Source organism: Chlamydotis macqueenii, chromosome 4, assembly GCF_036417535.1.
Source record: "Chlamydotis macqueenii isolate bChlMac1 chromosome 4, bChlMac1.mat, whole genome shotgun sequence".
Taxonomy (NCBI): domain Eukaryota; kingdom Metazoa; phylum Chordata; class Aves; order Otidiformes; family Otididae; genus Chlamydotis; species Chlamydotis macqueenii.
Window position 1 is genome coordinate 56514244 of NC_141559.1, and position 24273 is coordinate 56538516.

Genomic DNA, 24273 nt, shown 5'->3' on the forward strand with positions numbered 1-24273 from the left:
AAAAAAACTTACTTTTTTCTTCCTGCTCTGTAATTGGTTTACAGATTCCAGAAACTTATTGAAAAGACCAAACATTCAGAGACTTGGAGGCTCCATAAAAATTAGGATTTTTTTTTGCTAATGTGTCTAAGTCCAGTAAATATTGTTAATTTAATTCTCTTAGGCTTAAAATCAGCAGGACAGCAGAAAATTTATGTGGAAAAATGCATCTTTGTAGGCATTTTCTTTCATAAAATAATCCTCTTAACCACTTGTTTTTTTTTTTCCAACTAAGCAAAAATGAATTTGTAAGTGATTAGTAACTTGAATTATGATCATTCAAAGAAACTGCTCCATGATCTCAAAGTGCTGAAAGCAAATAATAGTCACCTAACAAAACAAAAAAATACACAGAGGCAGAAATATATGAGACAGAGAAATAAATAATTCTTTGTGACCCTAACTCTTGCGCTGTGAAATTCATTTAGATAACTCTGCTTTTAAAATGAAATCAGAGATATCATAAAATATCATAATGAATTAATAAATCCAGTATTTTAGTAATTAATCTGTTGGATGTTGTCACAACTGGTTGTGTTGAAAAGCTCAGATCTTCAGCAAAAGGAAATAATACAGCTAGATAAAATACAACTGCAACTCTACAGCTGATTTAGGAATTGAATTAGGCTATCTAGAATCTCAGCTAAAAAACAGCTTTCTTTTCTAATCCTGGGTCGGGGAAGAACAATACTGACACTTACAAGATCCCTAACAACCTCACATATGATGTCCTTGATAGCTGTCCTGTGCAGCTTCTTATTCTCACCTGACATTCTCTGCCTGACTCATCATTTTGTCTAAGCAAATGTTTAAGTAACTGGGGCCAGCCATTCTTACCTCTTTTGGGAGTAATTTTTTTTCAAAGATTGTGTTGCTTGGGGAGCTCTGTGCAATACACTCACAGTTCTCCTGCTACTGATCAACTGTTGTACTCCTCCAGTTGCAAATAGCTGTTGTGGGAAGCAAGGGATAGATTCATGGGTTTTGGAGTATTTTTTTGCAACGGATTTTCTTACACTGACAAGTTATTAGCAGGAAATGCCAAGTGAAGAAGTCTCCAGAGGATTCTACAAGAGAACCAATAATACCCACTTCAAAACATGGGATGACATGCTAAAGAAACAATGACTTGCCCAGGTACAGGAAGAGTGGTCTATAAACCTGCAGGATAAAACCTGGATTTCTGCACTACACTATGTTTTCATTTACTATTTAGTTCACACTGGGAATCCACTGCTTTTTGCTATGGAACACTGCAAAAGGAGATAGTTTGAAACCGAGTCATGGTGTTTCGATTAGATAGAAACTGAATCACAGTATTTTGATTAGAGTTACTCTTAAATTTTTAAAATCTTTTATCTGTATGTATAAATAGTAGCAAAGCAAAGAGTAAATTTCATAACACTGCTTAATATTATGCTCAGTTGTTGGTACTGTCTGGTTTACAAAACAAGGAGAAATTTGTGCTGTCTGTTTACAAACCATTTTCTCGAATAAGAAGGCTCTAGAGTGGAGTTCTAAATTTGTTTCAGTTCCAAAGCTAATACCTTATGTTCACAATCATGGTGGAGCACTGCAGGCTTGATTTTTATCTTTGGGAAGATTTCTGTGAATTTTGCTTTTGTGGTATCTATTTAGTAACAGAGAATAAAGTGATGCTTTACATTATCCCGTTCCGTTCTCCCTAGCATAACGAAAGAGTTTTGTTGCCTTTTCTGTTAATGCTAATCACTAAATAAAGAAATTTACAAAGCATTTTTCAGGATGGTGCTTTCCCCACCATACTTCTGCCAAAATCTTCCTGCTCAAACTACTAGCTATGCGGCTACCTGAGCTGAACACCTCAGCACTAGTTTTTGAAACATCGGTTCTATTTTTTTTATCATTTGCTGATACAGCATGGGATGGGGGTGAGAGATGTGAGCCATGAGACAGCACAGTGCACTGACTTCTCTTTTGAAGGGAAATTTTCTTAGCCATCCTTTCCCATTCAGCTAAATATAGCCAGTAAAACATTTCATAAAGTAAAACCAACTTGAAAGAAAACTGGAAAGAAAACTACCTTAAATTAGAACTTTTTTTTTTTAACAGAAGTTGATTCTACATTTTGTAGTCCTTTTTAGATTATATTGTGCTTATGGATGTCCAGATAATAGAGATTTACTCTGTAACAGAGATGAATGAAAAAGCAATTGTTCTGTATTTCATAGAATCATAGAATGGTTAGGGTTGGAAGGGACCTTCAAAGGTCATCTAGTCCAACCCCCCTGCCAGGAGAAGGGTCATCCCCCACTAGATCAGATTGCTCAGAGCCCCATCCAACCTGGCCTTGAATGTGTCCAGGGATGGGGCATCCACCACCTCTCTGGGCAACCTGTTCCAGTGTTCTACAACTCATATTGTAAAATTTTTTTTCCTAACATCCAATCTAAATCTACCTCTGTCTATTTTAAAACCATTACCCCTCATCCTGTCACAACAGGCCCTACTGAACAGCCTCTCCCCATCTTTCTTGTAGGCCCCCTTGAGGTACTGGAAGACCGCTATAAGGTCTCCCCAGAGCCTCCTCTCCTCCAGGCTGAACAGCCCCGACTCTCTCAGCCTGTCCTCATAGGAAAGGTGCTCCAGCCCTCTGATCATGTTCTTAGAGATTTCTTTGCTTAGAAACCATCTTTCACTTTAATGAAAAATGTAGTTTATTTTTTAAAATTTGATGGTACTATGATAGATTGTGTACAATACACTGTCTAGTATTTGTATTCCATTCTGACATGCCCTAGATACATTATTAACATATTATTTACATACATTTTCTGTTCATCATTGCTTGACATACCCAGACAGTCTTACTGAGAATTGCATTCACAGAGTCAAATGATAAAGGATGATCAGAGGATCAGTGAAATATATTTAGGAAATTATCAAGAAACTGAGAAACTGCCCATGTCTGCTATCAAGGTATTGCTAAGGTGAGAAACATAGTCTTGCTTGATGCTTATAATCTACGTTAGAGATACATACCTCCCACCGTCACAAAACTCAGAAACATGCTGGACAGAAGACTGGGAGTTTTTGTTTGGCAATGTTGTTGATCTGAGTCTAAGCTGTGCCTTGTTGTCTGAGCTGAAGGCTCACTCACCATTTTCTTTCCTTGCTTCCGGTGACATTTTAAAATGTCATAATTTTCTCCCTAGAACCATCGAATGCCATCCAAAGTGACTTTCAAAGTCCAAGCCAATTTCAGCAAGTCCATAACTAAGCTCCAGCTGGGTATCTTCCTACTGTCTGCCAGAAGTCTCCCTTCTCATCTGCCATCCAGGTGTTCGGTTTGCTCATCTCTCTGATAATGAATCAGACACCCAATGAGCCCTCAGCTTGCTGCCCTATCATGCATATCTCATGTGTCAGAAGACACTGAATTAAAAAAAAAAAATCATTTGGTGATTGTCTGCTGCTGCATATTCAATGGAAACACCAGCTCTAAGAAAATGAGTCGGATTGCTGCTATTAGAAAACATTCATTTACTTATCTTCTTGTAAGATATTTTCACTCAGCCTTGCAAGAACACTCATTTGTGGCACTGATGTGGAAAGCAATAGAAGTTGCCTATCTACTATAAGTCATACCGTGGAAAATATACTTCCTCTCCAGGAATTTGTTTTGTTTCAGGTCTGTAATAATGCCCAAGTTGAGTGGTCAAATAATTTTATCTCTAGCCTTAATCTCAAAGACATTTGTTCAAAACTTGCCTCAGCTGGACTATCTGGGAACTTGATGGGAAATAATTTATACTAGCAAAGCAGCTTGTGTCATGAGGCATCTTGAACCCGTTTACTTCTAGCTTTTTTTCACATAGGAATTTAGCATACATCATTTACTGTTCTTCCCTTAGCTCAGTGTTGTTCAACAGCTATTTATGGCACAACTTTGGAAGGTGCTAAGTATCCTTGGGGTAGATGACACGGCTCAGTTACTGATGGAATGTACAAATGTTTCCACATGTGACTTCTGTGAGAAGGCTTATTTGATATGGACATATCTGTGGGACGACACAACCAGAAAGCTGAGTGAATGCAGGAAATTGTATTAAAATAAACAGGATGCAGGTACATTTAGGTAAGACTGCCTAGACGTGGATGAGATTGTAAGATAACAGAATTAATAAAATATAATTTATAGTATAAAAAACCCAGTAGGGCTGTGCTGTAAGGAATAAAAATTACAGGGAAATGAGGAGACTTAGGAATAATACTCTGAATTGCAATTACTTTCCATTCAACATCTGAAAGATGCTTTGTTCTGGAATTAATATACATGCAGAAGTTGTCTTTTGAAAATACACTATGTCTGCTCATCCTTTTTCTTTCACCTGGATCTGATTCCCTGATTTCAGACTAGTTACTACAAATTTATAATAGTGTTGGTGAGCAAGGGTTCTGATCCGACATGAATGTGTAGTGAAAAGTATGACTCCAAATTGGACTACTCACATTACAAAGCATGACATTATTCATCAGTTGTTAAGTTTTCGCAGCATCACGTGTGAAAATATACGTAGGAAGCAGCAAGGTAGCCAGGCATGTGGATTCTTACACAGGCTGGTACTTGGAACGACATATAATGTGCTGTTTCATTAACTTGAAAATAAGTAAAATGGCCGTTGAGTTTAAAGGTATCATATAAGACAAAAACTGGAGGAAAAAAAAGGATTATGGGATGTAAAGCAAAGGATACAAAATAACTTACCCTTTTGTGAAAGGAGTAGGTATTTGGAAATGTTATATAAAGTCATAAAGTGAATAAAAGAGAAATAAGGTTCCAGAGACAAGGGGAACCCTCTGGCTGAGATATGGAAGGACTGCTCAACAGTGATCTTGGAGTAAGCATAGAAAAGATACAACGCAGGGCAGGATTCTCCTCACACACTGGATGGACTAGGTAAGACAACTTCTCTCATTTCATGCAGATTTCTACACTTTCCTTTTAACAAATACAGCAGTTCTTGTCATGGATCTAAACATCTTGTCCTTGCTTAGGTCTTGTTACTCATTCAGTATCTTTATGCAGCTATAATGTCTGTTTACCCAGTTACACAAGGACTTCGTGCCAAATGCATGAAAATTTCCAGTTGGCACACACTAGCCATATTACATTCTGTTGCCTTTGACTGGTCTTTATGGTAGGAGACGTGGCCAAAAGAATGAGTCTGAGGAGCAATTTTATCCACTAAACCACACCTAATATCCATACAGTTTGTAGGTGGCTCTGAATTACTTTGTGCAGCTGGTCTGGTAACGTTTGAATCATGAGGCTAAAGATTGTTGGGGGAAAAACAATACTTGTCACGGTCTTCATACTGCCTAACTTTATCTTTCTAGAGATAGCAAATACCTAAAGAAAATATATTCCACAAAAGGGAATTTCTGCTTATGCTAACGGCCCCAGTAAATATTTGTGACAAAAACCAAAAGCTGTGTGAGACTCTATTGCCTCTTCCTCCCCAAATACCACACTTCAAATTTCTTGCAAAAGACAATATGACAGTGGAGGGATACATATGAAAACCTGCCAACCTCTTTAATGATCAGCAGAGCCCTCTACTGTTACATGTTGTCATTTTCCAAAACCTGGATGAACAATGATCTGAAATTTAATGAGATTAAATAGCCTATTTACAGAATAGTCATGCATGTTGTTTATCTGTTCTCATACCCACAAGAAATAGGCATTTATTGGCATTAAAGAGTAAATAGAAAAAGTAAGTTTTGTATTTTGACATGCCTGATTCTTCTGACAAATGAGTATCATTATTGTCTTCTCCTGCGAATCTGTTCTGCAAACAATATGTTCTTAAATATGAAAGTGAATATGTAAGTTAAATAAATAATGAATAAACAAAGTTTTCCCAAGCCAGCCCAGAAGCATGTATGTTTTGAAAGCTAATGCTGACAGAGGATGCATGATGCTGTGAGGTATTCAGAAACTTCCCTTCATTCTCACATTCACACTATGTTCATCTGGAAACTTACTGTACTGGGCGAAGTCTACTGTGCTGACTCAAGTTAAATTCACAGTTGCCTCTTGATATATCACAACATGTCATTCAGTAATCCCACAGAGGAAAATGCAATTACCATGCAACTTCTTGTGCTGTCTTGGGATTTCTCACTAGGTAAGTAAGAAATAAATTCCTGTCAGTACTGCAGGAATACTGTTATAGAGATGTAGGAACAGACCAGCCCGGTCATAAGCCATGATACTGTCTTGAAATTACTGGTCACAGGGGATATATTCCTTTCTAGCTGCAGGCGGTATGCCTTTTCTTTCTGCCTGAGTATACAGAAACTTGCCCACTGTCCAAATGAACACTCATACAATGCATTTAATTCTCATAATAGGGGTAAGGTAGGAATCATAACAGATGGGGAACTGAGGGTCAAGGAATTGCTGTGTGTCCACAGTCATGCAGAGAAAAGAAAAAATAAAAAATCCACATAAGGAACAGAAATTGACCCTGTGGTTCCACCTAGGATCTCTCCCCTGAGACTGTTTTTTCTTCTATAAGGCAACAATATATAACCTCTGTAGGCACTTATGTCCTGCTGAACACAGTGGAATCTAAGGCTTCTGTACTGGCCTTCAAAACACTTTCTGAGCCTGTCCCAAGCCAGCTGAATTGCTGCCTTTTCCTTTGGAATTGGGACCTCCCCTCCCAGCTTTATTCCACTGCTACAATGACTGTCACGATTGCTGGGAGGACGAAGCATTAACACCCCCATACTTCCCCAATTTCAGCACAAAATTAAAAGCTCCCATTGTGGACCTATTCTGATTTCCTAATTTAAAGACAAATATACAAATACAATCAAAGGTAGCTGATCACTCATACCTACAGAAAATAGAAGAGATTCTCACTTGTGACTTTTAAAGCTTGTATGTCATTCTGATAATGCAGTTGTGGGTGTGAATAATAAAAAAGAAGACGCATAGGTGGTTGTTCACATCCATTTTATTTCCACTGGAGCTGGCTCAATAAAGATTAAGGAGACTGAGATCTCAGATTACTGTCAGAAAGACTGATAGTTTCTTATACCAATGTTTAAACGTTATGTTAGGATGGATGAATATAGCAGCAGGAAAATTGTAAAAAAGCTGCAAGGAAAACCAAGTTGTCTGCAAACTAAGGCTCTGAAATGACAGAAAAAATATTCCTGGGAGCATAACAGGCTTCTTTTCTCACTTGCTCATTTTCATTTCTTTGCTTTTGGCTACTGAGATCTTCTCATAAGCTTTAGGATAGAAATTAAGCATTTTGAAAAGCTTTTCCTTGATGTCTGTGTGTGTTCAGAACAGTTCAGTTTGTCTTGAGGTTACAACTGTTTTGCAAGAAAATCCAGTTATTGCAGGGAAGTATAATCAGCTTTAATAAGGGTGGTTTGATTTACTACTGATGCATCCTCACTGATTTCAGTGGAACCTAACCAAATGTGAGTTGAGCACTTCTATGCTCCACATACTCCAGGAGAGCCTTTTGAAGCTGATACTCAGTGGAAGAACAGCTAGTAAGTGGGAATAACATTTTCCCGATCTAGATTTCAAATATATTTTTCTTCCACAGAATTTCTATAAAAGATGACTGAAGAGCAATGGATATAGCCAAATATTAGCTATTTAAAGTATTTCAACTAAAGTGTACTGGTTCCAAACTGGGTTTGGCTTACTATTGCCTAAAGTTTGTCCAGCTTCCTGCTCCAGAGTTCTTGAACATTGCAAAGTGTTATGGTGATCACTTCTGTAACTGGAAGGCACGTAAAATAATGACTTCCCATTTGCTTGGACTAATAAGTGCAAAATTATGCATCCTAATGAGTTTACTGAATTCATAATGTTTTAAGTGCAGATCTCCATATTTTTTAATCCCTTTCCACAATATCGTGCTGAACTCACCACCACTGTAATCATTTGGATGAGAAAAAAACCACAACTACTAAGAAATGTTGATCTACCTGCTTTCGTTCAAGTTCCCTTCTATCCCCACAAACATCCCTGAAACTTAGAAAAAATGTCAACTGCACTGTAAAAGGTTCTTCGTAGTCCTATAAGAACTAACCTAAACCACAGTATTCCTGTTTTAAATATGGTGAGAAGAATTAGCCATCTGTCATGACAGCAGCTTGACCTGATGGGCCCTGCAGAGCAGCAGTGAGATCAGCAGGCTCCCTGCTGAATCAGAAGTCCTTCCTGCACAGTCAGGTGCTGACGTTGTTCCCTGGACCAACAGGTTGTCACCAGCACCTCCTCTTGCACTTGTTCTCTATGATCTGGAGCGCCAGTGTTGTCTGGATTTTCGAATACAAGCTGTGCAAAAGTCATTGAAATCATCACGTTCTGCAATAAACCCATGTAATAAGCTTGCCTGAATAATACGTCTGAATCATCTGCAGATTAATTTTTTTTTTTAAAATATTCATTTCCAACAAAATAGTAGCTTAATAGCTATCCTGCTGTGGGAGAAGGGTAGGTATAAGCAGGAGTATTATCTTAAAAGCAAAAGTGACTTGTAAACCAATTAAAAAACAATTGGTAAAACAATTGAAACAATTAAACAAATTAAAACAATTGTAAAACAATTTAAAAAAAAGTTAATTTTCTCTTTCCTTTTGAGAAAGAAAAACAACTTTTAAATTGGTCAACTTAACAAGCAGTGTTCCTGGATCGTCTTTTGTTCTGTGTTACCCTCTGAGAAAAGGAGGCAGTTCAGGAGTTGACCTACCATTTTAATTGCTTCTGGCTTCTGCGGATGTGAAAAGCAACACCTGATGCTGAAGACACTGCTGGCTGCTCTGCCGCTCTTTGCCACTGCTGCACTTGCTCTTAACGACAAGCTGAAGAATTAATATTGATACCCCTTAAAAAGTAATTTATGGTACGTATTTAATGTCTGTTCTTTGACTAATGGGAGTGCTTACAGGTACCATGAATGCACTAAAATAAAATAATTTTTTAAAAAAGTAAAATCCATGGTGTTTCATAGTGGGTAGTGTAACAAGACTGTATCGATGTCACACAGCAAAATGTGCAGAGACCAACAGTGACACTGCAGTTTCATGTTATTGACGAGAATAGTCTTGACTCACACTGTTTGTTTCTCCTTTTGCCTGTTCCTCTTCTAGGACCTAGGGCAGTACTGCTTACAAAGTACCCCTGTTCCAATAAGAGACTGAGGAGATCAAATCCAGAGAAGGTCAGCGGTTGGACATGTTTCCCTATTTTTTCTCTGGCAGTGGTATTTCCCTGGCGCTGTCTAAAGGGCAGAACAGTGTAAACTACATTTAGGGTTATAGGGTTCTTGGAAGGGAACAGTAAAAGATTTGCGTTATGGTATGTTTTCAGTATTAGAATGACGAAATGTCCACTGGGATGAGACACTCCAGAATGAGGTGGAATTTTTAGCTTCATATTTGAAATTGGCTTACTGAATTGATTCAGTGCAAAAATTTCCTCAAAGAGCAACTTTCTCTGATAGACCACGTCATACTGGTGAGAAGAGCCAGGATGACTGCTCTGAGTTGAATGGTTACTACTTTCTTATGTTTGTCTTTATATTTTCCTGAAATATGCTAGTCCTTCTCATCATGTTTTGTGCTTACTCTGAGCTTCTACTAGGAATAATTAAAAGAAAAGAATGTGTTATCTGGATCTAGATCTGTATTATCTATATATAAAAATATTCCTTAAGATCTCAGAAATTCATACCCTCAGTGTGCTTCTGGAAAACAAACTAATTTCTCTTGACAGTGGAAACTGAAAAGATCTATATTCAGGATTCATTTCCAATTGACGCCACAGTGACACTGTATTTGCTCCCTATTAGTTTAGGAATCCAAGGAGCATTTAACAATCTATGAAGTCTGTCATTGCAGATCTGATTCCCAGCATGTTATTGATGTTTTGCAGCTTACTTTTTTTTTTCCCTAGTTGGTCCTGGCACAGTGGATAAAATAAACACAGAATTTGCAGGTGGCTGTTAATCCCATGTTTTGTTGCCTTCATAGGAAGCCAGTGACAAAGCTGCACTGTTTGTGAAATGCAATATATGTATGAAGCCTCTGAACCTCATCCAGTTCTCTTCTTGACCAGTGTGTTGTTTTGACCAGTGAACAGTTTACAAAACAACTGGTTAAAGAAAGGCTAAATCATCATGGAGGAACACAGGGTGGGAAGGTATCATTCCAGGCTTGGTTATCCTCTCATGCTGAAGAGTAATTGTTGGGAGCAACAAATATCAGAAGCCCTGGGATGAAAAATAAGGGACCTTCTAAGAGAAGCAAAATCGAGGATGCCTGGTGCTGGGAAAAAGATAAGGCATACCTGGTGGTGATTAGAGGAACTATGGGTATAAAAGAACGGAAACAGTAACAGTAGTTCGTTCTCTGCCTAGCTTGCAGTAGGGTCTGGGGCCATGCTCTAACAACTGTCAAGTAATGACACAGAATTATAAGGAAACAAAGGTTTAAAACTGGTCTAAAACAGAGAACTGTACTGTTCCTGCAAACTGCTGAGAAAACTGTTGAGCTGCTAAAGTTCATATTCACTTAATTTTACTAGTGTGACAAATTTTATTCATGAGCATACTCATTGAAACCAATAGGACTGTCAACATCTAGTCTCCTTGGATGGGATCAGAGTCCTCAGTGCTTTGTGAGAATTAGTACTGCCTAGAAGTTTCTGGTATACACAAGCATGAACAGATAGATCTCCCTGCAGCTGACTGCTACTCATGTTGCTTCAGCTATACCTGAGAGTCTCTTCAGGTTAAAAATATGCTGGCGAATTAATTGCACTCCTCATTTAATATGATTAAGATCCTGAATAATATTTAGACACTGTGTATCTGTTTCAACAGTTTTAACTTTGCTATCTCTTCAGTTCTTTCTATAGGCAATTAAAAAAGACATGTCTGAAATTCTTCCATCTCAGCCAAATGGATTGATGAATTTTAATGGGGAACATTTATCCCAACCTTTAATTATGTTTGGCAGACTGAAATCATTAATCTTTGCTTTGAAACTACGCACTCCATCATGAACATTTAAAACCTTACAACTCAATCTTGCTATAGGGTGGATGTCTGTGTGATAATGCAGCTTTCTAAAAGCTGCCTTTGTGTCTTCTAAATTACCTTTCCTTTGTTTGTGACATAACACAAATCATTAAGCATTTGCCTCAGTAGAGGATGAAGTAAACCTCAGTGTGACACTGCTTTGGCCAAAAGCAACCTTTTGATCTTGAAATGTCATTGCAAAGGCTGATAGGCAAGAAATCTGATCTACCTCTTCCAGCCCATGTAAATCTTAATACAGAGCTATTGCTTAAAGAATCAAACAAACTCCATTATCTGCTGTTATTCTGCTAGATTATTCAGTGACTGCTACTTCCGATTTCCTTCTGAATGTATTTGCAGTTTAGCCTTTGGGGTGGAAATCATTTCATTTTAATACGCTTTTTGGAGCACTGCCAGAGTTACAGGTGATATTGCATGTGAGGGAAGAGAAATTCTAAAGCACGGAAGTGTGTGCCTTGAGATCCTGAATTGTTTATCCAGAAGAAAAAAAAAAAGGAGTCTCAAAAAGCATTGAAGTATAAAATCTTTCTGGTAAGCCATCTTAGATTCTTTCATCACCTGCTGGAAGACCTTATAGTTGGCTTTTTCAGGCTTTACCTGATGCTTTAAAATACAGCACACTTAGATGGATGGGAGATGAGACACCCCAGAGAACTCTTCCAGGCAGCTTCTGTTTAGAATGCAGTGATCAAGAAAACACATCAGCTGGGGATACTTCTGAATGATGGCAATCTCTGGTTTTGATTTAACAGTTTCAGCTGTTGTCCCAGAGTACTTGGCATCCTGTAAACAGGAACAAGTCTTTCTGGTGTTAGCTTTGGAGCTTGTTACTGTTCCTCCCCTGAGGCGGGGATATTTTCCCACTTCAGGGTGAACTGGTGGTGTGACTGTTCCCTCTCTTCATTGCGCAGCCGCAGCTCAGGTCTGTACTGAACTGCAGCTGGTAGAGAATTTATGACTACAGCCTAGGGGAGTTAAGAAATACTTTTCAGGCAACAGAGTACAAAGTAAAACTGATTAAAAAAAAATCAGTAAGTTTTGCAGACCACTGGAAATGTAACTCTTAAATCTCCTTAGGAAGAAAAATGCTCAGTTTGGAAGATTCTGGTATTCTCTTCTGTTGGGGACGACGAATATCAGAAGCCATGGGAATGAGAAACAAGGGACTTTCCAAGAGAAGAAAAGCAAGATCAAGGACACCTGGTGGTGGGAAAAAGATAAGGGACACCTGCTGGTGGTTAGAGGATCTATGGGTATACAAGCATGGAAATGGTAACAATAGTCAGCTCTGCCTAGCAGGCAAGGGGGTCTGTGACTATGCTTCAATGCCTATGCTCCAACAGTCTGAGACTGCGTTCTGACACTCTTCTTTACAGAATCAGAAGTAAAAAGGCAATACAATTGGGGAAAATGAAAATGCAAGCTTTTAATTAAGCCCCTGTCCTACACACACGTAAGAAAAAAAACTATCTTTCAGGTTCGTGGAAGAACTTAAAAATTAATTTTATGGATTTATTTTTATCTTTTTAGAAAGCAGTTAATTTTGGGGAATGGGTCTTTTGTGTGAATCGTTGACTGTTCTTGTATTAAAGAATCATTTGGGACCCTGAATGTTTCAAAAGGCTTGTGCTACTGAACTGTGGGGTTTGTGCACGCTAACAGACCACAAGCTGGAAGTTTCCAGCAGTCACAGCGTAGCCACGTTGTTTGATGTGAGTGCACAGAACAGGCAGTGCTGGGGAAAACCTTGGATTTCCTCATCCACATAACTGAAAGGTATCTCACTGCAGGTATACTCTTTATTTAGTGAAATCCTAGACACTCCAAACCGGGTGCTAAATCTTCCACTAAACAGGGGCAGGGTGTCACCCTTCCCATTTCATACACGCTGCTGCTCACCGCTGTGATATAACCACTCGTAGATTTCAGGAACCAGACCTGGCTGGAGAAGTGTTTTAGGGAATGATTAAGAAAACGTGTGGTATTTTCCTTTGCAGGTGGTCACTTGCTCACTCTAGTGGAAGAGATTTTTGACAGTTCATCACAAGTTCATCATATTTCAGATCTGCACTTGTTTTGTGTTTTTTTTTTCCTTGTGTTTTTTTTTTATTATATTTTTTTTTATTTGACTCCATGCTCAGGAGAAACAAGAAGGTAAGAAACAGCTTACCAAAAAAAGTATGTTAAATATTCAACTGGCTCTACTAATTTTCTGTCCTTTGCTATCTTGTACTGTCCTGTTGCATTCCTGCAATACGTTTTAAACAAACAGGAAGTGTGACTGCTTTATTTATTGTATTCATAAATGTAAACTCTACACAGGTTGTATTATCTGTCTGGACTACAGATGTGTTAGGATGCCCTGTGGTGTCAGGTGTAAAATCTGGGCTAAAAGATGAAGTACACAGGTCAGAACTGAGCTTATCAGCTCTTGAGAAAAGCTGGAAAGTGAGAGTAAGCCACCTGCAGTGGTTAGAGAGAGAAGTAATTGAGGAAGTCAGGAGAGTTGCCCTTGTGAGAAATCGAGTTTAACATTAGATAAAATAAACACATCTTTTCTATGAAGGGAATTCATAGCTAGTTTGTTTAAACCTTGAAATCAGTGAAGTATTATGCCTGTCAGGCTAAAAAGAAAATTCAGAATACAGCTTGTATCAACCCTGAAGTTGGTCTCAGGTTAGTTTAACTTTTGAAACATTAAGATATATCCACTTTCTGGATCATATGAAACAACATTTAAGTTACTGCTTTATCTTTTTTTTGCCTGCTGGTTAATTTTGGTGAAGAACTGCTTATTCATGTAGTCAAATGAAAACCAACCCATCAAAACATCCAATAACAGTGACCCAGTCATTTAACCTCAAGCTGCCTACTTCTACATTCATTCTGTGTTTCACTCTTTAATATAATTACTCCAGCTCGGAATAGACAGTGATGAAATGATCTGACCTTTATGTATTATTACTTGATTAGTTTTTCCATATTTGCTGGAAAAAAAATACAATCAGTTGCTGAACATTTGTATTAATATTTATTTCAGGTGCTTTTGCACGATCTTCATGCTCTTCAAGAGAGTTGCCATGTAACAGAAAAGTAATTATCCTTTCTTCTTCTGCACTCCAGCTAAGCAAATTTTCATTAATAATTATTGAGTTTTATGTATTTTTTTAAAATTAATTTAATCTGTATGAACATCTTCAGGCAAATATATTTACACCAAGGACCATTTATTACCACTGTGACTGCCCTGGTCACTTCTGTTGCCTCACTGGCTGAGCTGAAGGAGTTTGAGTTTTCAGTTCTCCAAGAACCAGACTTAAGATTACACAAAATGAGACTTGGCTGCTGTGATGCAATGAGGTATGCGATGGGGTTCATAATGCTGATTTGGTTCCCTAGTGTAGTGTGTTTCCTACATTGGGATTCACAACAGCCACCATGCGTGTAGTGTGTTTCCTACATTGGAGTTCACAACAGCCACCATGCTGAATCCTCAGATACTTAATCCAGACAGTGAGAAAGACCAAGAGGATGTGTGAAACTGGCTATGTCTACAAACATAGCTCAAGCCTCCTTCAGCCTGCAAAAAGTGCCTTAATATAACCTGCACCCATACATGAAAGTCTCTCTATTGTTCTTAGAATCGGGGTCCAATGCATGAGCACCGGCCTGCCAGGGTTAATGGGCAAACTTTCAGTGCCAGTCTAAGCCTTACCCAGCCTCAGTGTTTAAACCCACAGATTTAGCTTCTCTTGACTAAACATCTACCAGTGTAGGATGCCACAGCTACCTGAGCTGGTGTCAGCCCTAAAGTAAGGAGAAGCCCTTCTGTTCTTCTAGGCCCTGGTGGCATCTATATCCTTGCCTGGGATTTACAGGCGAATTTGAAAACTTTTGTGCAAATATGCATGTTGTCAAGTTCATCTTTTGTGATCATCCCAGAATTCTTGAAATTAGGCATAGCTGACTATCAGTGAATGTTTATTAATGTTAAGGGGAGTTCTGCCTCCCAAATACATTAACCAGTTATTATTTTATAAAATAGAAAAATTCAGCTATGAAATCAGACCAGGTTGCTCACAGATTGATCCAGTCAGGTCTTGCAGACCACCAAGGACTGAAACTGTACAGCCTCCTTGCACATCCTGCTTCTCTCCTGGACTGTACTCAAAGGGTAAAAACTCCTCTTCCTTACATCTAGTTTCAATCTCTTTGGCTTCCCTTCATGTCTGTCATCTCTTGCCCTCCCACCATGTTTATCTGTGAAAAGCCTAGTTGAATTTTCTCCCTAACCATTTCACAGGTCCCGGAAAGCTACCTCTGAAGCCATGTCTTTCCAGGCCGAACAAGCCCTGGTCCCAGTGCCTTTCCTCATAGAGCAAGTGCTCAAGCCACAGTCAGCTTGGTGGCTCTCCATTGAACTTGCTTGTGTTCAACATCATTCTTGTATTGGCTGGAGAGGGAGCCCAAAACTGGATGCAGTACCTAGATGTGGTCTAGCAAGTTCTAAGTAAAAATAATCAGTTCCCTCAACCTACTGGCTGTGCTCCTGTTCATGCAGCTGTTCATGCAGCTGTCCTTCTTTAATGCTGTTTATACAACTGAACAAAATTCTAATCCTCTGTTTCAACCTGCAGAGTGATATTTGCTCAGACAAAGACTGCTTATTCATTTGGCTTGGTTCTGATGTTCAGACTGTCTGGAACATATTCTGTTGATTTGTCATTTTTGAAGGAAATTGAGCAGTTAGACTAATGATAAACAGCAAACAGAGCAAACCTGTGCAGATCCCAAAAGAAGTAAAATACATAAACACCGTTATGTGGGAAATGACTCTGTGAAAGTTCAAACAGAAAAAGCATGAAGTATTGCTGAAAGACACACTCTGAAGATCAATAATATTCCTTCTAGAGATCATGTGGGGAAGAACACAAGGCTTTTTTTCCTTCATTTTTCCACACTTGCAGAACTATTCATTAACCAAACCAAACAAAATAAGATGCTCTGAACTAATAACAGTTGAGCCTTCAGACAGAGAACTGTTTATACACCTCTAAAGTAATAAAGTTCTAGTACAGTAAAAAATGCATTTCTCTTGGATTCAGTTTCTAATGTAAGCTCCTGTTTCAGCAGTAGGCCTGGGAGAAGCCCTGAAGCAAGAAAAAAAACGAGAAATACTATATTCCTTCCAAGGAAAGCTAAATAAGTGTGGCAGAAAAGGATGCCTGACAACATGGGCAGTGGAGCTTTAAATACTATGGGAAACACTTCATTCTCCAAACGAATGATAATCTATAGTCATGACAGAGTGAGGGGTCAAACACGACATGCATGTGTCTGCAAACACATGATGTCATAATTCAGCATAAATCACAGTGTCAAAGATGCACCAGAAGATACTGGCTGTCTCTATGTCTATTTTCTTATGTATAACCATACAGGCTAGAAGGATTGAGACTGAACATGAGAAGGTGGTATCCCATGAAATGGATTTTTTTAAAAAAAAAACCAAACTATGCAGCTGGCTTATTTAATTATCAGTTTTCCCAAAAGGACAAAAAAAGTGAATGGTTTAAGCTACATTAGATTCTTTCTCGGGCAAAAAGACGTTATCCAACAGGCTGAGATGTTGACAGCATAAAAGACAGACTACTTAAGAAATCTTGAGAACCAGGTAGTGACTTTGATCAGTAGGCAACAGATGAGATCCTGCTTCTCTGCAAGATTTGTGGCTTATTTAGGAAATCAGATAAATGTAAGAGCCATGAGTAAAAGTGACTTCAGGTGTACAGAAGCTAAAGAATTATACATTCTTTCCATGATTTCTTTACCTTCTTTTTTGCTGGGACAAAAAACCTTCAATTTGTTATCATACAAACCAAATCTTCATCAACAGTGTAAAATCCATATGGTAGGTTAGGAACAGTGTGCCTAATATAAAATAATGGACTTTTTTTTTTCCTTTTTGTTGTCTCTCAACTGCTCTACAAAAGGTTGTTTATCATGTGCACTGGTTTTCAAAACTTTAGAACATGTACAACTATATTTTCCTTATTACAAAGTTTTGACCACCTGCTTAGTAGGAAATACATTTTAGAGAACATTGTGTCATGTACTGCATGTGAATTTTTTCACAGAGTCCAGCTATATCTTGACTGTTTCCTAGTAGATATAGCAATATGCTATCTGTTTGCTTGCCCTGAAGCTTGAAGGTAGTTACCAAGTGTTCTGGTTTTGTTTAGCAGGGGAGGGGCTAAGGTGGTGGCTTCTGTAGGAAACTGCTAGAAGTTGCTCCCCTTTGCTCAGTGGACTCAGCCAGGCCTAGGGCGGACCCATCACTGGCCAAAGCCAAGCCAACTGGTAGCAGAATGTTCCATGATAATGCCTCTGCGATAACGTATTTAAGAAGGGGAAAACAGGAAAAAAAAAATAGTGGAGAAGATGTTAAGCAACTGAGCAGGGGCAGAGAGGGGAAGGCGGGAGCCTTGTGGGCCTTGGGCTTTGCAGGCCTCACCCTCTGGCCTCCCACTGGGCCCAACTCGGCCCGGCCTGGCTGCAAGAAGTGGAGAGGAGATGAGGAGTGAATAAGATGTAAAAAAGATCCTGAGAGGCATCTGCCAGCCTGCTGTGAAGAATTTTTCTTGTGAGAGGAATGGCAGCAGATGCCAAGGTCAGTGAAGAAGGAGGGGGAGGAGGATTGCGGCTCCTGGCCAAGATTCCCCTGCAGCCTGTGGGGAAGACCATGGTGGTGCAGGTTGTCACCCTGCAGCCCATGGAGGTCCACGGAGGAGCAGAGATTCACCTGCAGCCCGTGGAGGACCCCACACCGGGGCAGGTGGATGCCTGAAGGAGGCTGTGGCCCATGGAGGGCCTGCTGGGACAGCCATTCTGGAGGGATTGCACCTGTGGGAGAGATGACCCACGCCAGAGCAGTTTCACGGAGGACTGTGGCCTGTGGGAGGGACCCCACGAAGGAGCAGGGGAGGAATGTGAGGAGTTTACGCAGCGGCGTAAAACAGCGCATGATGAACTGACCGCAACCCCCATTCCCTCTTCCCCACCCTGTGCTGCTCGCGGGGGGAAGGCAGTAGAGATAATATTAAGCCTGAGAAGAGGGAGGGGTGGGGGGAGGTTATCTTGTTCCCTGTCTCATTCTCCTGCTAGTTTTAGAAATAAATGAATAGTTTTCCCCAAGTTGAGTCTGTTTTGCCTGTGACGGTAACTTTAAGGATTTCTCCCCATCCTTATCTCAAACCTCGAGCTGTTTTTCCTTATATCATCTCCCCCTGTTCTCTCGGAGGGTGGGGGGAGTGAGAGAGAGACTGCGTAGTCTGGTCCCGATCAGGACTGAACTATGACACCAAGAATCATTCTATCCATGTTGGCTCTTGATGTACAAGCAGTACCTTCTGTTAACCATGTAAAGGTATCAGAGTAAACCAGACAATTCATGTCACAGCAGCTTAATAACTTTAGTTGTAGCATGGTTCTTAATAACTTCTTATATTTATGTAAATGTCTGACATACTTATAAAGGAACTCTGTCATGGATAAAAGTTAGTTGAACAGTCATTAACTGAGGCAAAGTGAAGGGTGACTTTGTACCTTTGGAAGGGAATGCTTGCAATTACTGTAACGAGGATGTGAAAATCTGATGGAAACAAATTAAAACTTATCTCATGGTATATCAGGGAGAAAGTACGGTTAGAACTGGACAACGGTCATTAGGACTTTTACATTCTACTTCTCCTGCTTGTTTGATGTATTACAAGCTGTTCAGCTTATTACCTGCAAAAATCAATATATGACAACACATCTGACGCCAAATGGGACAGTCATGAGTGCTTCAATTAATCCTTCTGTAAAAGTTGCTATGGCAGCTCACTACAGTATTATTGAACTACCAAGCAGCTATAAAACAATGCAGTTTAAAGAGCTGAACAGATGAGGAGTGAGTACTCAAGGGAAATAACAGAACGGTTGACTTCAAGGCTGTGCAGGTCTCGATTCATTAACTGAGTAAAGTATTTCACCAATAGTTTAGTATATTCGAAGAGGCCACTACAACTAGACAAGCTGCTTGAGCAGACAGTTATTACTGATGGTGTTCACAGAATTCACAATAGTTCTGTTGTCTGTATTTCAACTTTTCAACTTTTTACCTGAGGACTGGATTTACTTGGACATACAGATCAGCCTTTTGTAGGCAGACAGCCTTCAGTCATGACAAATTCTCAGCTAATGCAACAAAGGGGTACACCTCCTTCATAGCCTGGACATATATATATATATATATTTTTTTTTTTTTTAGATCTTTACTCTTATTTAAGCACTGGGACTGGAATAGAAAATTTAACCCTGCCTATTGGCATGAGGATTTGGAAGAGCTGCCTCTGTCATTCTGGAAATAAGTTTTCATATGCCTAAGGAGAGCCAAGGGATGAGACAACTCCTTCCAAAACTGCTAGGGTGAGACTTACTGAAGAGAGCTCTAGTGGAGTCCAACCAGACTCTCCTGCCAGGACAAGCTCACATGATGAGGGTGTTGCTCTCTCTGCTCATGTTACCAATTTCCTTCAGCAACAAAACTGCCCTATAGACAACAGAAGCTATGAACCAGCATGTTCTGGTAAACTTTTCTGGTTCTGAAGCCACAGAATGGTAGCTCTTACCGAAAAACAAAAACAAAAACAAAAACCAAACAGTTTAAAAGGAAAGGAGAGAAGGTAACTGATTCACAGGTTGCTTCAACATCAAGCATTTCAAGGCTGTGATTCTCAGAAAAAGTACTAGAATAAAGCATTATTTTACTAGGTAGAAAAATTTTTCTTAAGCTGAGATACCAGTCCCCTCATTTCTGCAATTATAGTGTAACAGTCTCCAGCAACACAATAAAGACCTTGCAACAAAGAACACTCTAGACATGTACAGGTAAGCACTTGTGATATGGAAAAGCCCCTTTCAGAGTAATTCAGAATGGAGACTGTTTTTTCTATATTTTGCCATAAGGAATGGGCTATTGGCTATACCTGGGAATGGCTGCTTCCTTGCACTGTGAGAGATGTGGCATTTTACGAAAAGAAAACATCATCTTATTTTTTAGACCAGTCTTAGTTGAGCTGCCCCCTAGCACATGGAGATTAGTCAAAGAATCCATCTAGCATGTAACTTTCCTCAATTAAAAACCAGAAAGTTCAAGCTGCAGTTTCCCAGGGGCTGTGCAAGTGTTGGAATGGAGGAGGAAGCTGGATCCACCAAGGCTAAGCAGAAATGCTGTGAGCCAGTGCAATGCAACTAAAGCCCTGTGACATTGCCACTCAAAACAGTCACATCCACTCCCCTGCAAATGAACAGTATTTCAGGTGTTGAGACTTTACAAGGTAAATTCTGGACCTTTCAGAGCAGCTATTTTGGCGATGGTGTTTGCTGCATCCAGCTTTCCCAGGGTGTACCACTTTGTAGAAGCAGCAATCCCGTTAAAGGGTGTTAGAAACAGTTTGGAGTTGGAGTAGATTCTCTGACTGTTTTGATACCTCATCTGCAGAGTTCCTACCATGCTCCTCCCTAAAGTACAATACAGCAACAAGAACTCCAGGAGCAGAAACTTGCAAAATGCTGTCTTTGTGTGGTTTTAGCACTCTGCAGAGCCTGATATGTTACATGCAATTTGACAAATCTCCTTTCCTCCCCATTCTGCCAAGCATGTTCATAAGCAAATATAACTTATACACAAACAGTGTATATATAACAAACAACAGAAAAAACAAAATATTAAAATTAAAACAATCTTTGAAGAGATTGGTTTAATGACAACTATTAGCTAATATACCAAGGAAAAAAATCACCACTTTTGTGTAAATTACTTTGGATGGGCAAATGTCACCTTTTTTTTTTGAGCCAAATAAACTGCTGATCAGGATGGAAATTCAAGGTTTCTAGCTTCCTTTAAGTAAATAGGTGTTCCCCTATGGAAAGTAAGCATCTTAGATTTTCATATGAGACCAAACATAAGAAAAGAGAGCGAGAGCAAAATGCCCATGGTGCATAGTAATCCAACACAATTTTGTAAAATGTTCAGACTTGTAACTGATTTTTCATTTCCTTCTGGGAAAAGGCTGTCAAACAAGGCAAACACTATACAGACACATCTTTGCTCTTTAAGCTTGCATGTCTATTAGCACTCCTTCCAGCAGCAGAACGCAGTGTGTTTCACACTTGTAGCTAGGAGACTTTTCTGATTTTGATAGCTGGATAGGCAACGTCCCCTTGTAGTTAATCTGCAATATTGGTTTTTGCAATGAAAGAGTGTTTTCTAGAAGCTCCTTTTTATTTTCTTTTTGCACCTTTTACTCAACACTACTAGCTTGCAAAGTGAAGTGTCTAACTCTTCAAATCGTTTAATATGAAAAAATGCAATTCTGTCCATCTGCTGCTACAGCTCAAGAAACTCCAACACTTCTGAAGACAGCTGCTGACTATGCAAACCAGTGCAAGCAGAACCCAGAACCTGAAACGTGTAGCAGGTATTTTGCTCGAGGCAGGGAGCACTTCTGGAGTGCCAACTCAGGCATGCAAAACGTTATCTCCACAACGCAAATAACTTTTCCTAGCAACCACGATGTGCTTGGCTATTTCACGGTATTTGCTCTCGCTCGAGAGGCAGCTCCCCTCTGCAGCCGACCACCGGCAGGTTACAGCCCAACTCCGCGGGGCTTCTGCCGCCGGCGAGCAGGGGCCGGGGCGCTGGCTGCCCCCGCACCTGCGGGGCGGCGCGGAGCTCCGCAGCGCGGCCGGCAGGCGGCGCCGTAGCGCGGGGGTGCTCCAACCGCTCCGACCGGGCGCCGCGGGGAGCTGGCCCGGCCCGGCCCGGCGCAGCCCGCGGGTCACTCACCATGTTGACTTCCGAGACCACGTCGATGCTGGCGATCTCTATCCGCATGCCCACATCCACGGGCGGACCTGCGGGAGGAGCGGGAGGCGGTGTTAGCCGGCGGAGGGCGCTCGGGGGGCCGAGGCGCGGGTCGGGGGAGCGCGGCCGCCTCACCTCCGAAGTCGGGCCGGAGGCGGATGTCGTAGCCGTGGAGCAGCCTGTCTACCGTCTCCTTCACGTAGGACATGTTGCTGGGCCCGTCGGCGCTGCGGGAAGGAGCACAGGCGAGTTAGGGAGACGGCCGGGCAGCCCCACGCCCGCGCCCCTCCTCGGCCCGGCGACGCTCACCTGCGCGCCGCGCACGCCACGGCCAGCACCAGCGGCAATGACAGGGCCCGCGGGCCGTCCCGCCTCGCCCCCGCCGCCGCCGTCCTCCCCATCCCGGCCCCGGCCGCGCCGCCGCCTCGCGGGGGAAGAGCCGCGGACTGCAACTTGGTGTGGAGCGGAGCAACAATTCCCGACAGCACGACGCATGCGCGGAGCGGGGCGCCGCGGCCCCCCGGGGAGCACCTCTGCCCGCCACGGCCCGTGTGCGGAGCACCCGCCCCGACGTGTCCCGCACCGGGCCCGACCGGGTCGGGAGGGATCCCGCCGCGCCGCCGAGGGGCTGAGGGCGGCGGGAGGGCTCCTGCCTCAGCGGGTCGCTGGGCAGCTGGGGACCGAGAGCCCCCGGGCTGCTGTGAGGGGCTTCCTGGCTGGGGGGTGAACTGCTCATCAAGAGAAAATCATTAATTGTTGAGGGCGCTTCTCTGTGAAAATTCACACTGATACGCTATGATGTTAAGGATAATGTAAAAGGGAATTGGCAAATCTGAAAGGAATTGCATGTTTTGGTGCAAATGGTACTTTGCCCAGCTGTGAAGGCTTGAGGCTTAACCATGCATCCGTCCCTCGACGGGCCGCTCCTTCAGCGGGTTTGTCGCTGGAGCCACCCCAGGGACGTGGCTGCCGTGCCATATGCAGGAGGCCACAATGTATTTTTAGTTGCTGTTTTTCAGTCAAAGTAATTGATCTCACGTTTAGAAGGGGATTTTTTTTTTTTTAAAGACTCTTTGAATTGATGCTCTAAGGTAGCCTGACCTCTTACGAGCGATGTTGCACACTGACTGATCGGAGCCCTGTGAAGAATTTATGACTTTGCCGGTGCCCCTCTGTTTCCCTGCACAGTAGCTCTGTAGAAATAACATTTATCCCTTTCAAATTCAACCCACCTCATCTGTGCGCTGCATAATCCTGTGTGTGGTGACCTTGGGATACATGTTTGATGGTTTTGAGGCTCCTGCAGTGTCGTGCAGACTTATTTATCAGAAAAGCCAGACTTTGGGTGATGCTTTTGTGGTTGAAATATACCACGATATTTGAAAAATGCAGGAATATTGAAATACATAGTTTGTGACACAAATTGTAAGCATAATTTTCAATGTTTTAACTATATGTATTTCTATGCAAATATGTCACTCTTGGAGAAGGAGCGCAATGTGCTTCCTGAAAGATTATAAGAGCTTCTCACCCTCACAGCTACTTCTTGTAACCTTGACAATACAAGTTTATGAAAATTATTATTTTCTTAGTAGTTTGTTACAGTATAATAAATATTTTCAGTTTACTTTGAGGACTTGTACACTGAGCATATCTTTATTTTCCTCTTATTTTAGTCTTTTCTTTCTGAAAAATGTGATATCCCAGCTCAACTCAGCAATGCTTTAGCATTACTGTTTGGAAAGAGTTTTTTAAATTTACTAATCATGATTAATATATTTTAGTAGTGTTCAATTGGTACTGCATGGATATAGCACTTTAAAATAAATTTTTATTGGTCATAGAAGTCTACCAAAACGTATCTTTTTGTTCAATGTTGTATCAAACATAGCTGTAATAAAGTTACCTGGTTCTCCTTGGCAAGCTGGTTCCTCTGAGAGTTTTCCCAGCTGAGCTGTCCTGGTTCTGCAGGCCAGCGTTGAGCTTCCTCCACTGAGCATCCCAAAAATAAGACTACTGAGCCCTCGACTGTTTCCCAAAGGTGACATGCTATGGAAATTCAACTCCATTGTGTTCAACTCAATCAGTGGGAACATCTGATCTCTAAACTGGGGTCTCAAAACAACTGCAAGTATCCTGCTGTGTGGAGACAATACCGAAAAGATTGTTCAGTAGCTAGGGGTTGGGAACAAAGAGGTT

General features: G+C 40.9%; 1 protein-coding gene across 1 annotated transcript in view; it reads right to left on the reverse strand.

Annotated features, from left to right (window-relative positions):
* GABRB1 (gamma-aminobutyric acid type A receptor subunit beta1) overlaps window positions 1–22475 on the reverse strand; it is a 130986-nt gene extending 108511 nt beyond the window's left edge. Inside the window, exons 1-3 of the mRNA XM_086746433.1 lie at window positions 22384–22475; window positions 22210–22301; window positions 22057–22124 (exon numbers count right to left, since the gene is read on the reverse strand). Coding sequence (XP_086602559.1) covers window positions 22057–22124; window positions 22210–22301; window positions 22384–22475 — 252 coding nt within the window. The remainder of the gene's footprint in view (window positions 1–22056; window positions 22125–22209; window positions 22302–22383) is intronic.
* Between the last annotated feature and the right edge of the window lie 1798 nt (window positions 22476–24273).